At 40.8% G+C, this 13,427-nt stretch overlaps 1 protein-coding gene across 2 annotated transcripts in view; it reads right to left on the bottom strand.

Annotated features, from left to right (window-relative positions):
* The window catches only part of VWA3A (von Willebrand factor A domain containing 3A), a 72,176-nt gene that overhangs the window by 6,618 nt on the left and 52,131 nt on the right, over positions 1-13,427 (bottom strand). For both annotated transcript variants that reach the window (XR_005585402.1, XM_039491027.1), the window contains exons 22-29: positions 11,371-11,529; positions 9,372-9,462; positions 8,715-8,825; positions 8,135-8,232; positions 7,810-7,962; positions 6,536-6,644; positions 1,701-1,845; positions 423-567 (exon numbers count right to left, since the gene is read on the bottom strand). Coding sequence is in view for 1 of the 2 variants with exons in the window: in XM_039491027.1 (XP_039346961.1) it covers positions 423-567; positions 1,701-1,845; positions 6,536-6,644; positions 7,810-7,962; positions 8,135-8,232; positions 8,715-8,825; positions 9,372-9,462; positions 11,371-11,529 (1,011 nt within the window). In the remaining variant the exon portion in view is untranslated. The remainder of the gene's footprint in view (positions 1-422; positions 568-1,700; positions 1,846-6,535; positions 6,645-7,809; positions 7,963-8,134; positions 8,233-8,714; positions 8,826-9,371; positions 9,463-11,370; positions 11,530-13,427) is intronic.

Here is a 13,427-nt window from a genome sequence, read left to right as displayed (position 1 = left end):
AACTATCCCTCCCCCCCAACTTGTCCCCAAGCACATGTAATATCCCAAACAAGTGGCGTTACAAGGGCTCTCATCTTGAAGAACTAGTTACGGGCATGTTATCTCCTTTTTCTAAACTTTGGTTGAATGTGCAGAGGGTTAGTGGATAGCTGCATTAATCTAAAAGAATGAAACATTTTAGGTTTTTACTGACTCCAATACTAATGATGGTTCTAAACAACTCTGAATTTTGGGATAAGGACTGGATCCAAATGTGGCTTGATTCCAGATCTGTTCAATATATTACACATTTTTCAAGAGTTTTGTGCTAAATTAGCACTTAACTGACATTAACGCTGGAAAATAATTTGGTTATGTAGAGCAATGTTTTTATTATCATAATACACATTATTTTGCCACAATATGATATACAGTTAACTAACCTGCAAAGCCTTAAGGACACATGTATTGCCATGAGCTTGGAATTTTGACACCCATTGTACAGCATCATGACATGTTTCATCTGTAGCCTCTACAAGAAAGTCCTGCCAAGTGTCTATATCTTCTGCAAATCTCAGCAGGTTAAACCTGGCAAGAAAGATGTAATTCTGTTATTGACAATGCCAATATCAGCATCCTAATACACAATTATATTTTAGTGTCAAATGTCAGCACCTATGTGTTCTATTTTCTATAGTTAGGTTAAGTTTGGAAGGAATAATACTCTTGTGGGAAAGGCACAGGATTGGGACTGAAAAGACCTGAGTTCAGTTCCTATCTGTGCCACAGACTCACTATGTGACTATGGGTAAATTACTTAATCTCTTAGTTCTCCCCACCTACAAAATGTATCTCTGCAAACTATGTTACAATATTTCCTTTCTCAGAATCTATTTAGATTGTCAGCATATTAGTGCAGGTATCATCTCTTACAGTGTGTTTGCAAAGTACCTAGCGCAGTGGGGCCCTGAACTCACTTGGGGCCGCTAGCTGCTACTGTAATACAAAAAAAAAAAAATACATTGGAAGTTCATTCCACCTGAGTGGTTCTTATACGTTACTGTTACTTTCAGTCCCCAATGGCTGGCCCACAGATTTTCACTGTTTCCCAGCTGATGATAGCTAACATCTGGACTGCACTTTATTGAGTTGGGCTTCCCATGCACATGTTTTCCACTGAGTCTCCTGGTGGGTACTCCATTCTCGCTCTCTTCTGAGTCCTGAGTTGTGTTTTTCCTTCCATCAGAGAACAGCTCACAATACTTATTCAAATGGTGCCATCTGAAAGACTGTAAACTAACTGGACTGTCTAAGTCTATTCTGAGGCACAGGCGCCTGTCATGCTAGCACTGCTTTGAAAAGCAATTCCCGTGTATGTTCTGTATACTGAGACCTGTTCAGCCTCTATTATCTGAATGGGTGATTTTTTAAAAAAAGCTTGGCTAATCAAGGTTTTTGATCAAATTATCTTTGTAAACAACAGCTGCTGGGGGACAAAACTATTTTGGATAAGAGGTCATTTCAGATAAATGAGATTCAAATAATCAAGCATGTAATGCTTTACATCCTTTAAAAAGATGTAAGATTTAATAGATACTTACTGGTTTAAAAAATAAACATGTATTCGGTACTAGTTCCTAATAGCTCCTATTGTGTTTCAATACCATTTAATTAGCTATTTAGTAATGTACAGCTTTCAGTCACCAGCTTTTCACACATACCTAGCATTATTCTTTCTTAGCTGTTCCCAGATGAGGGAGATAAGCTCTTTTGTGACCTGTTGCAAATAAGGGTCCATGGAACCAGATGTATCAATCAAGATGCATACCTTTGTCTCCAAAATGGTGCCAAATAATCGCCGGCTTCCTAGTCCAGAACATGAGATTTAGAGCATAGTATCAGTTCACAGACTCATTTTATAAATATACCATTTCAACTGAGATTATCAGTTCAATTTTCCATTGTTTGCAGCACTGTTGTAGTTGTGTTGGGCCCAGGATATTAGAAAGAGAAGGTGGATGAGGTACATCTTTTATTGGACCAACTTCTGTTGGTGAAAGAGACAAACTTTTGAGCTACACAGAGCTCTTCTTCAGGTCTGGGAAAGGCATTTATGGTATAGCTACACTGCAATTAAAAACCTGCAACTGAACCATGCCAGCTGACTCTGCCTTGTGGGGCTCAGGCTTAGGGGCTATTTAACTGCAGTGTAGACAGTCAGGCTAAAGCCTGGGCTCGGGGACACTGCAAGATGGGAGGGCCCCAGAGCTTGGGCTGCAGCCCGAGTCAGAACATTATATCTCAGTTAAACAGCCTTTAGCCTGAGCCCATAAGCCCAAGTCAGCTGGCACAGGCCAGCTGCGGGTTTCTAATTGCAGTGTAGACATCTCTCAGAGTGTCACAGCTACATACAAGGTGGAGCAGATTGTTTACAATACATAGTTAAGACAGCTTCTAAGGGACCATTCAAGGTGAAGTGGCCCATTGACACCTCTTCTGTCATTGGACAAAAAAGGGGGGTTAGTGGGTTACAGATTGTTGTAATAAGCCAGTGTCTTTAAGACCAGGTTTTTTAGTTTCTAGCAAAGTTGTGAATTTAAGCACCCAGGCTTGTCTTTTGAAGATGCTGTACAGGTCAAAGGCCAGGTCTACATTACATACTGTGATAGACCCAGGCCAATTGGGAACAGCACAGTAGTAGAAGGGAGATATACTGGCCACTAGATAAGCAGTTTTCTGTTCCCTGAGTAGCCTGGAGCAGCCCCTGCTCTGGTCAATGAGAACACATGACTCCAATTAACCTGCTAAGAGGAGTCAGGTGAGGCTGTTAAGCACCTAACTCTAATAAAGGCCCCTCTGATGCTATAAAAGGGCTCACTCCAGTCAGGCCAAGGGGGAGTCAGGGAGAGGAAGTGTGTGCATGAGGAACAGAGAGCAAGAGGTGTGCAAGGAGCTGAGAGTGAGTAGGCATACTGCTGGAGGACTGAGAAGTACAAGCATCATCAGACATCAGGAGGAAAGTCCGGTGGTGAGGACAAAGAAGGTGTTGGGAGGAGGCCATGGGGAAGTAGCCCAGGGAGTTGTAGCTGTTGTGCAACTGTACCAGGAGGCACTCTAGACAGCTGCAGTCCACAGGGCCCTGGGCTGGAACCTGGAGTAGAGGGTGGGCCTGGGTTCCCCCCAAACCTCCCAACTCCTGATCAAACACAGGAGGAATTGACCGGACTGTGACTTCTACCAGAGGGGAAGGTCTCTGGGCAGTTTCCTGACCCACAGGGTGAATCTGTGAGGCGAGCAAATCCGCCAATAAGCACAGGACCACCAAGGTAGAGGAGGAACTTTGTCACAATACCTATATCAGTAAAAAACTTTGTCCACATGTCTAAGCAATGTAGTTATACTAGGGCTGTCAATTAATCGCAGTTAACTCAAAAAAATGAATCCCGATTAATTGTACTATTAAACAATAGAATGAAATTTATTAAATATTTTGGATATTTTTCTACATTTTCAAATATATTGATTTCTATTATAACATAGAATACAAAGTGTAAAGTGCTCACTTTATATTACTTTTTATTACAAATATTTGCACTGTAAAATAAACAGAAATAGTATTTTTCAATTCACCCCATACAAGTTTTGTAGTGCAAGCTCTTCATCATGAAAGCGTAACTTACAAATGTAGATTTTTTTGTTACATAACTGCACTCAAAAAACAAAACAACATAAAACTTTAGAACCTACTTGTTCAGCCAATCACTAAGAATAACAAGTTTGTTTATATTTACATACTGCTGCCGCCTTCTTATTTACAATGTCACCTGAAAGCGAGAACAGGCGTTCGCATGGCACTTTTGTAGCAGGCATTGCAAAGTCTTTATGTGCCACATATGCTAAACATTCGTATGCCCCTTGGTGCTTCAGCCACCATCCCAGAGGACATGCTTCCATGCTGATGATGCTTGTTTACAAAAATAGTGTGTTAATTAAATTTGTGACTGAACTCTTTGGGGGAGAATTGTATATCTCCTTTTCTGTTTTACCCACATTCTGCCATATATTTCATGTTATAGCAGTCTTGGATGATGACCCAGCACATATTCGTTTTAAGGACACTTTCACAGCAGATTTGACAAAACGCAAAAAAAGTACCAATGTGACACTTCTAAAAATAGCTAGAGTACTCGACCCCAGGTTTAAGTATCTGAAGTACCATCCAAAATTTGAGAGGGATGAGGTGTAGAGCATGCTTTCAGAAGTCTTAAAAGAGCAATACTCTGATGTGGAAGAAACTACAGAACCCAAACCACCTAAAAGAAAATCAACCTTGTGCTGGTGGCATCTGACTCAGATGATGAAAATGAACACGTGTCGGTCTGCACTGCTTTGGATGGTTATCAAGCAGAACCTGTCAGAAGCATGGACGCACGTCCTCGGAAATGGTGGTTGAAGCACGAAGGGACATATGAATCTTTAGCACATCTGGCACATAAATATCTTGCGACACCGGCTACAACAGTGCGATGCAAACACCAGTTCTCACTTTCAGGTGACACTGAAAACAAGAAGCAGGGAGTATTATCTCCTGCAAACATAAACAAACTTTGTCAGAGTGATTGACTGAAGTAGGACTGAGTGGACTTGCAGGCTCTAAAGTTTTACATTGTTTTATTTTTGAATGCAGTTATTTTTGGTATACAATTCTACATTTGTTAGTTCAACTTTCATTATAAAGAGATTGCACTACAGTACTTGTATTAGGTGAACTGAAAAATACTATTTTGTTTATTACAGTGCAAATATTTGTAATAATATATAGTGAGCAGTGTCACTTTGTATTCTGTGTTGTAATTGAAATCAATATATTTGAAAATGTAGAAAACATCCAAAAATATTTAAATAAATGGTATTCTATTATTGTTTAACAGCACGAATAATTGCAATTAAGTGATTAAAAAAATTGAGAGCCCTAAATTATACTGACCTAACCCCCCATGAAACAGCACTATGTCAATGGGAGAGCTTTTCCTGCTGACATAGCTACTGCCTCTCGGGGAAGCAGATTAACTACGCTGATAGGAGAAGCTCTCCTGTAGGCAAAGGAATGTCTTCACTAAAGTGCTACAGTGGTGTAGCTGTGCTGCGATATAGTTGTACATGAAGCCCAAGACTTAATCAGGTTGGATACTGAACCATTCTTTCACCCTTAGAACGGGCCCTCCATGTCAAGATTGAGGCACATTAGCAGTGGTGGATGTGGGGAAGCTTGCATTGCTATGCCCATGTTCTGTTTCCAGGAATATCAACCTAGTACTCTTCACAAACACTAAAAAATGTATGAGCAGGGCACCTTGTATTCCATAGCAGGCAAGGTCTAAATTCAGCTGCAAGGTCCCTGGATTCTGCTGCACTCTGGGGTGGCAGATTGAAAATTCCACTGCAACTTCTTTTAATTTTTTTGAGTTTTTAAAAATAAACACTATACCACAAGCAGTATGGTATCCCTTGGGTGATTTTTTTGACAGTACATTTAATGTATTTAACACTATCCCCACATCTTCAATTTTCAACATTGCCTTTTTTGCGTTGTGCAGCTGATAACTGCATTCTAAAAGTCCGGTGGGAAAGCAGGCGCTTTTGGCAGCTAGATAAGGGCAATAAAGACTTCTGACACTGAGGAGGCACAACAAACCATTGGATTTGTGGGATAAGCACATTAAATAGATGTTTTTATTAAAATGATCTGCAGTGAAATATTTAGTGTTGATATTATAGCGGAGTACCAACTATGCTGCAATTAAGCTTTAGAACAGCTTTCTGTTTAAAGATGGACTCTTCTAAATTCCACACAGTTACTTGGATTGCCTTGAAATCTTTGGGTTTTAGGGTTAATACCCTATTGAGATTAACAGGGGCAGTTCCCACCACTCAATGCTAGTGTTTCAAGCTCTCCGCAGACTCTGGAAGAGAATACAGCATGCCAAGTTTGCACTTAAGGTATGTCTACACTGCAAATAAAAACCTGCAGCTGGCCCATGCCAGCTGACTCAAGCTCCTGGGGCTCAGGCTGTGGGTCTGTTTCATTGCAGTGTAGACTTCTGGGTTTGGGCTGGAGGACCTTGCAAGGTGGGAGGGTCCCAAAGCTCAGGTTCCACCCTGAGCCCAGAAAGCCTACACTGCAATGGAACAGCCCTGCAGCGTGAGCCCAAGTCAGAGGACATGGGTCAGCTGTTTTTCATTGCAGTGTACATACCTTAGTTCATCTTTCAAGGTTTTCTTTACAACCATGAGGACTTTATCCTAAACATTAATTTAAAAAAAATGAAAGTTTAGATTCTGGAGCAAGAAGGGAGTGGATCCTTCAGCAAATTGCGCAGCTAAATAATCATGGAATAATAGATACACTTGCTCCTTATTCAGACCTAATGTTTACTATTTGGTCCAAATTTTATGCCAGTAGGCGTAGGCAAGAGGAAATATTTTAATCATGCTTGGATTACACTTGCACAACAATGGATTATAACCTCATCCCTATCCCAAATGTAAAGCCTACCTGAAAGAAGCCATTGTATTCTTCGTATATAGCAATGTAACACCCTCTCCATTTGTTCAACATAGTCTTCTAGTTCCTTAGGCTGAAATTGTAGGTGTTTCACAATACCCTAGAACAATTTACACCATTGGTAGAAGAACGTCTTATTTCAGCAGACATGTACTATGCTGCCGTGTCAGTCTGTATGGCTGCTCAGGGACATGAATGTTACCATCTAGAACACCCATGATATAGTGGCTGAAGACAATCATGTAGGAGAGCTCCCATATTACACTTTTGGCGGCTGTTGTAGGTTTAACCACATTAGGAAAACCTGGCTCTGGTCAAACGAGGGTGCATATGATAGAATTTGACTGGATACATTTATTTCTTGTATTTTTAAGGTGTCACTTTTGTTAGGTGACAGACCATTGATCAATACTTTAGGGTAAATTTCTGATTCCCTCAGATTGTTGAATTATCTGTACTTTAACTAATTATATGGAAATGTTTACAGCCTGAACCAAATCCATCAGCTTCTACTCACACACAACTCTTACTGATTTCAGTGGGAAACTTATTCGAGTCAGAACAGATAGATTTAGCCCATTATTTATTTTTCCTTTCAAATTGCAGGGGCAGAAGAGATCTTAATCTAGAACTAGTCTAGGGATATTAAGTGCATACATATATTCATACAGTGTACTGTATATCAGGGGTCCCCAACGCCTGGTCCGCAGACCGGTACCGGTCCGCGGCCTCTTAGAAACCGGGCCGCTAACCAACCCAGTGGAGTTTCTGCAGGCGTGCCTGCGGGAGGTCTACCCGAGCCGCGGGACGAGCGCTCCCTCCGCAGTCATGCCTGCGGGAGGTCCGCTGCTCCCGGGGCTCCGGTGGACCTCCCGCAGGCATGACTGCGGACGGTTCGCTGGTTGCGCGGCTCAGCTGGACCTCCCACAGGCACGCCTGCGGAAGCTACACTGGAGCCGGTGGACCTCCCGCAGGCATGACTGCGGAGGGTCCTGGGGGGCAGGACGAAACCGGTCCTAAAAAGGTTGGGGACCGCTGCTGTATATTACTCACAATAATTTTAAAATAATATACAACTTCTTATTAACAGATAGACCCATGTTGTTTTTGTATACTGTGGGAAAGATAATAACCTAACCCATAGTGTAAGTTTAACACTGGTTTGGCACAATTAGAGACCAACTGGAACTGTGTTAAATGAATACAAAACCATGTTATGATATGCACTTCAAATACAAAGATTCATGATAGCTGCATCAACTTACATTAATTTCCACACTGGGGAAAATGGTACAGTATTTTGCTGACACTTTCTTGTGCAAAGACTCCACCGTTTTCTTCTGGTGAACACAGTTGGGACCAAACATAATTCTGGGCAACTCTAACTTCAACTTTTTTATACTGTACTTGTTCAACCACTTTCAAGAGAAAAAACAGAGCACTCTGTTAAGTTAACTAGATATATGACAGCAAATATTAAAACCACATGCAAAACTATATTTGACTAAGTCACAAATATTCATTTTCAATGTTCATTTCTCTTAAGTGGTCTAATAAAGATGGTGGTTATATTAATAAATAACTGAATACCTCTTTGCTTGAACATATTTCCTCTTCCTTTGGCAGTGTAGCAACAGGAATTGACCTCCTCACACTTTTTTTCTTTGGATACTTTCTGTAAACTGCACCTAGCCAGAGCAGAAAAAAAGTGAAATTAGACACTCTGGGTGAAATCATGACCATGCTTAAGTCATTGGGATCTTTTCTGTAGTTGGCATAATATATGTGCCTAAGATTCTCTAAAACACTTTGTATATAAAAAATGTCACTTCCCGTTTAAACTTGTATTTGCTGTGGAGCATTGTGATCCAAACTTTTCCCCATGGGCTCATACGACAATGATAATACTATTGACTTTTAATATCTTTGAGCAGATGATTTCAAAGAACTTTACAAAGGTGGGTAAATGTCATTCCATTCAGTGTACATATACTGAAATGATGTAGAGAGAAGTGATTTGGCCAACATCATGCAGGAAATCAATGAAAGCATAAATCACTGGTTGTATTAATCAGTGTAAAAAGCTTGCTGGTTTTCAGTGAATTAATATCTAAATAGTTTTGTAAGTAAAAGGACAAATATTTAGCTGTCAGATGCTGAGAGCACTTACCCACATTTTTTCCTTTGTCAATATAAAATACTGAGAGGGAGATCTGTGACTGTTTTCTTGATTTATATTTCTTCTTCACAGAAGTCTGAGTCCATTCTTTTATTGGCTGAGCTACAATAGAAAAGTAAATATTGTATTGTTTCACCTAGGACAATCATGCCTGCTTTTGCAATGTTACTCCACTGTACTACTCATGTCATAATTTTACATTGTCACAGATTGAAATACCTAAAAGATTTTACATGTAGATAAAAAATGGTAAAATATTATTAATTCACTCGTGCTCTCTATATACAAGTGGGGATCATCAAGCTTAGACACTTACAAAGAGGTAAAATGAACAGATTTATGAGTCTGAGGTTGAGAGATTAACACCATAATCATTGGGGAAGGCAAGTAACAATACGTATTACTCCACTCTGGCTGAAACTTCAAAAGATGACAGAATATGAATTTAGAACCAAATCAATTCTGATTTTCTAAACTAAAATAGCTTTACTTTGAAAACAATTGTCCTGTTTCCTAATTGTCATGGCTGTCTGGTTAAGAAGTGTATAATCAGGTTCTAGAAAGTATTTGTGAAGATAAACACACTTGTTCTAATCTAATCATTCCAGTGGCTTTTGATATAAAATAATGAACTTTATCTATACATACGTGGTGGGATTTCTGCTTTGGCACTAGTTGGACGCCATGTCAGAGCTTTTAAGGCAGCATTTTTTTCCCCCTCATGATTGTCTTTGATATTCTAAAAGCACAGATAATGAGTGAATCTTCTAAACATTTCCTTTTGACTGTAACTTGTTACAGAATTCTCACACTCAATACACTAGACCCTATTTTCTATCTCCCTTTTACTCTGGTACCAAGGACAAACTTGCAGATGAGTTTTAGCACAGGCTAACTTCCAGGAGCATCCCACCCCAACTAATTCACTATGCTGTATTTTCTCATTGAACGCCTGTTGGCTTCAACAGCAGGGTCAGCCTTTGCTATACCACTGAATATACAAGGGACATTCTGGAGCAAACAGCATAACAAACCTGATCACCTCTAGCTGACAAACCCTAACTACTGGATAAAGGGAACATTAAAGGATCACTAGACTTCTATGGAGAATTCTGTCTAGATTTTCACATCTCTAAGTATACAACAACGCTTCATATCATGTCTTGTATTATACATTTGTCCTGTATTTTTTATGGGATATTTGGTAAATACTGTCTTGGATAATTTATCATGGAACAATTGTTGAGATTATCCACTGAGACTATTCCAGCAAAGGGTCAGGAGGCAAAAAGTCCTGAATTCTAGTCGTGGTTCTGATACTAACTCACTGTGTGGCCTTGGGAAAGCCACTTCTCTGCTTCAGTCTCATTTATAAAATGGAAATAATATATTGCAGCATCTCTCATAAGTTGCCACTCAAGGGACTGGCAAAACTGGCTATTCAGAATTTTTTTTTTTTTTTTAAAACAGAGGCAATGCAAAATTGTACTTGCTACATTTGTATATACTTTGGTGCAGTTTCCTAGGCCAGGAGGTTGCATTACAAGCGTGATCTCTTGTACCACCCTGCAGGTACCACTATGCCTACCTCACATGGTTGTTAAGAGAATTACTTACTGATGTTTATGTAGCACTCAACATAAAGTGCTATATAATTGCTAAGTAGTATTATGGTATTTTACCAAAAAGATATTCCCTAAAGTTTCCATCTTAAACCCTTTTCTCTTCTAAAGGGCAGCATCTGACCTCTTGTGTATTGTCACTCACTAAAACAGATTACCGTATATACTTGATCATAAGCCAGTTCATCTATAAGGCAACTCCCCCAAGATGGATAAGTAAAAATGGAAAATTTTTATGACTCATTCATAAGCCAACCCTATAATTCAGGGGTCAGTAAACTTTGGCTCCTGGGCCATCAGGATAAGCCCCTGGCGGGCCGAGATGGTCTGTTTACCTCGAGCATCCGCAGACACAGAGGTAAACTTAAGTAAACAAAGTGTCCCAGTGCGTCAGCTGCTTACCCTGATTGGCCGGGACAGCAACTGGTGGGGAAATTTTTTTTTGGGGGGGGGGGAGAAGCTGGGGTTCAGGGGAGTAACCCCTGTGACCACCCCCCACATGACCCTACCCCTAGCCCGGGACCCCTACACTCTCCCCATCCCATCCCTTCCCACCTTATCTGGGGAGGGCCAGGAGAGGATGTGTCTGGCCAGGCTGGAGCTGCTCTGGTGGGCCAGACCGGGCGGCGCGGCTGCAGTACGTTCCAGCGGGCTGGGTTGGGCGGCACGACCACAGCGTGCTCCAGCGGGCCAGGTGGCATGGCCACAGCCTGCTCTGGGGGGCGGAGCCGAGCGGCACGGCTGCAGCCTGCCAGCCCTGGAGCTGCAGCTGCTTTGGAGGCTGGGGAGAGAGCAGCGTGGCCAGAAGCGGAGAAACTCTGGCCCCGCCTCTTCCCTTCTGGCTCTGCTGCCTCTCATTGCTCCCTCTGTTAGGGGGAGGGGCTGTGTCCCACCTCTCCCTCTCTATACCCGTTCATAAGCAGACATCCCTTCTCTGGTGCTTCCCTTTTTTACTAAAAAAATTTGGCTTCTGAATGAGTATATACTATATATCTTTAAAATATGGGTAATAAATGAAATCAAACCATTCTAGCCAGAGTGAGAGCTGTAGGTTTAGGAGGCAGCAATTTCTGTGCTCTAGTTCTCTCCTTTTTTAAGAGCATCTTTAAATCGTCTTCTGGGATAAACTGATTAACCAACTGAGTTCCTGAACGTTGCTTTAAGGATTCCACCAGCAAGGCACACTGAAATGAAATTCAGATTTTTGCTAAGGTTAACAGTTCCTTTGTAGGCAATTTAAGTATACAGCCACCGTACTATTCCTTATTTGTAATATAGCATCACCTACCTGTCCCAGTTAGGATTGGAGCCCACTGTGCACTGCACAAACACACAAAGAAAATTCCTGTCCTGAAGAGTACACAGTCTGCTTTAAAACGAGGCACAGACAAGTGGGTGTAACAAACAGGACGGAGTGGGATAGAGAGGACAAAGCCAACAACGAAATGTTTTACAGAGATTAGCTATGTGAACACTAGGTGGTTAATTTAAAATGATACAAGCAATAAATAAGACATATCATAAGACTCTCCTGAATATCTACGTAGTTTCTGTCAATGGAATCTCCTTCCCTCTGCATTTGCCTGAGTAACAAAGATACCAGAATACAATATACCTTCCTCAGGGTCTTCCATATATTAAAAATTCAGCTTTTAAACTGTACCTATATTATATCTGTGACAGCTTGGGACAACTGCATCTGCAACCTGCTCCATGGTCCAGCCTACTCTAGGCTTCTTGGCTCCTCAGCCATCATATCTCTTGGGGGGAGACCCAGGTCTTTGTCCCTCCTAACTGGGTTTTTTCCAGGCTGCACAGTTCCTTGTCTATAGTGTGAGTTCCCTGGCAAGCCAGACTGCCTGAACAAGCATGCATCTATGTTTTGTTATCTCCTCAGAGGCTGTGAACATTTATAAGTTGCCACACAGACCTTTCTAAGCAAGCACATTTATTCTTAAGGAGAGAGCATTACAGGAAAAAAACATAGTAAAAACAATCAAATAAACCTACATACAGAGGTTACATGTTTCCTTAGTTGATGAGGTAGATTTTCAATAAGGGGGGCAGATGATGAGGGGGTAGATTTTTGAACATTTATCTCAAGGTGTCTAATTTTAGCATTAGTCAGAAGAACCATTTCCAAGAGAAACAGGCACATCAAATGCATGACACTACGTTGATGTAATTTGAGAACAAATCAAATGTCCATTTTTGTTGTATATAAATGATTCCATATTATATTAGCTTAGTTTACAAGTAAAACTAATGGCAATGCAAAATCAACCCAGGTAGGAAGAATCAATTTTTTATTACTTGTATTACAGCCATGCCTAGATGCCCCATTCCGCTAGGTACTGTATAAAGTAAGAGCCAGTCTCTGCCACAAAGAGTTTACAATCTACATGTACAATACAGACAAAGATGGGAGTAGAAACAGAGGCGTAGAGAGATGGAGTTACTGGCCCATGGATCACACAGTAGGACAAAGGCAGAGAGGGGAATGAAACCCAGGTCTCCTGATTCCCAATCCCAGTGCCTTATCCACTAGACTGAACTACAACTTGATTAGAATACACAGCAGAATTCTGACCATTTTGTTTATCTTCACCAGTAATAAAGATTCTGCAGGCCAAATTATGCCCACAGTTATATTTACTAATTCCATTTGGGTTGTTCACAAATAATTAAGGGCATAATTTGGCTGCAGAATCTTTATTACTGGTGATGTGCAAGAAACACCCAGCTTGACTCTCAAAGCCCAGGCTGAGTTTACAGGATTGGCAGATAAAAAGAGCATCCTTTTACTTATAAACTCATCATATTTGATATGGAATCATTGAAACACAAACATGGAACACCACAAGGCCAGTTTTATAGTTGCTTTCCAGAGCAGAACTCTATTTTTACTTTAAACATTATTTTATATTATCCTAAATCATGCACTATCTTACAAATTATTTTGATTGTGTAGCTCAGGGGTCGGCAACCTTTCAGCAGTGGTGTGCCGAGTCTTCATTTATTCACTCTAATTTAAGGTTTCGTGTGCCAGTAATACATTTTAACATTTTTAGAAGGTCTCTTT

The sequence above is a fragment of the Mauremys reevesii genome, linkage group 10 (genome assembly GCF_016161935.1).
Source record: "Mauremys reevesii isolate NIE-2019 linkage group 10, ASM1616193v1, whole genome shotgun sequence".
In the NCBI taxonomy this organism is placed as follows: domain Eukaryota; kingdom Metazoa; phylum Chordata; order Testudines; family Geoemydidae; genus Mauremys; species Mauremys reevesii.
Note: the sequence above shows the minus strand (reverse complement) of the source record. Positions and strands in the feature narration are given on the sequence as shown.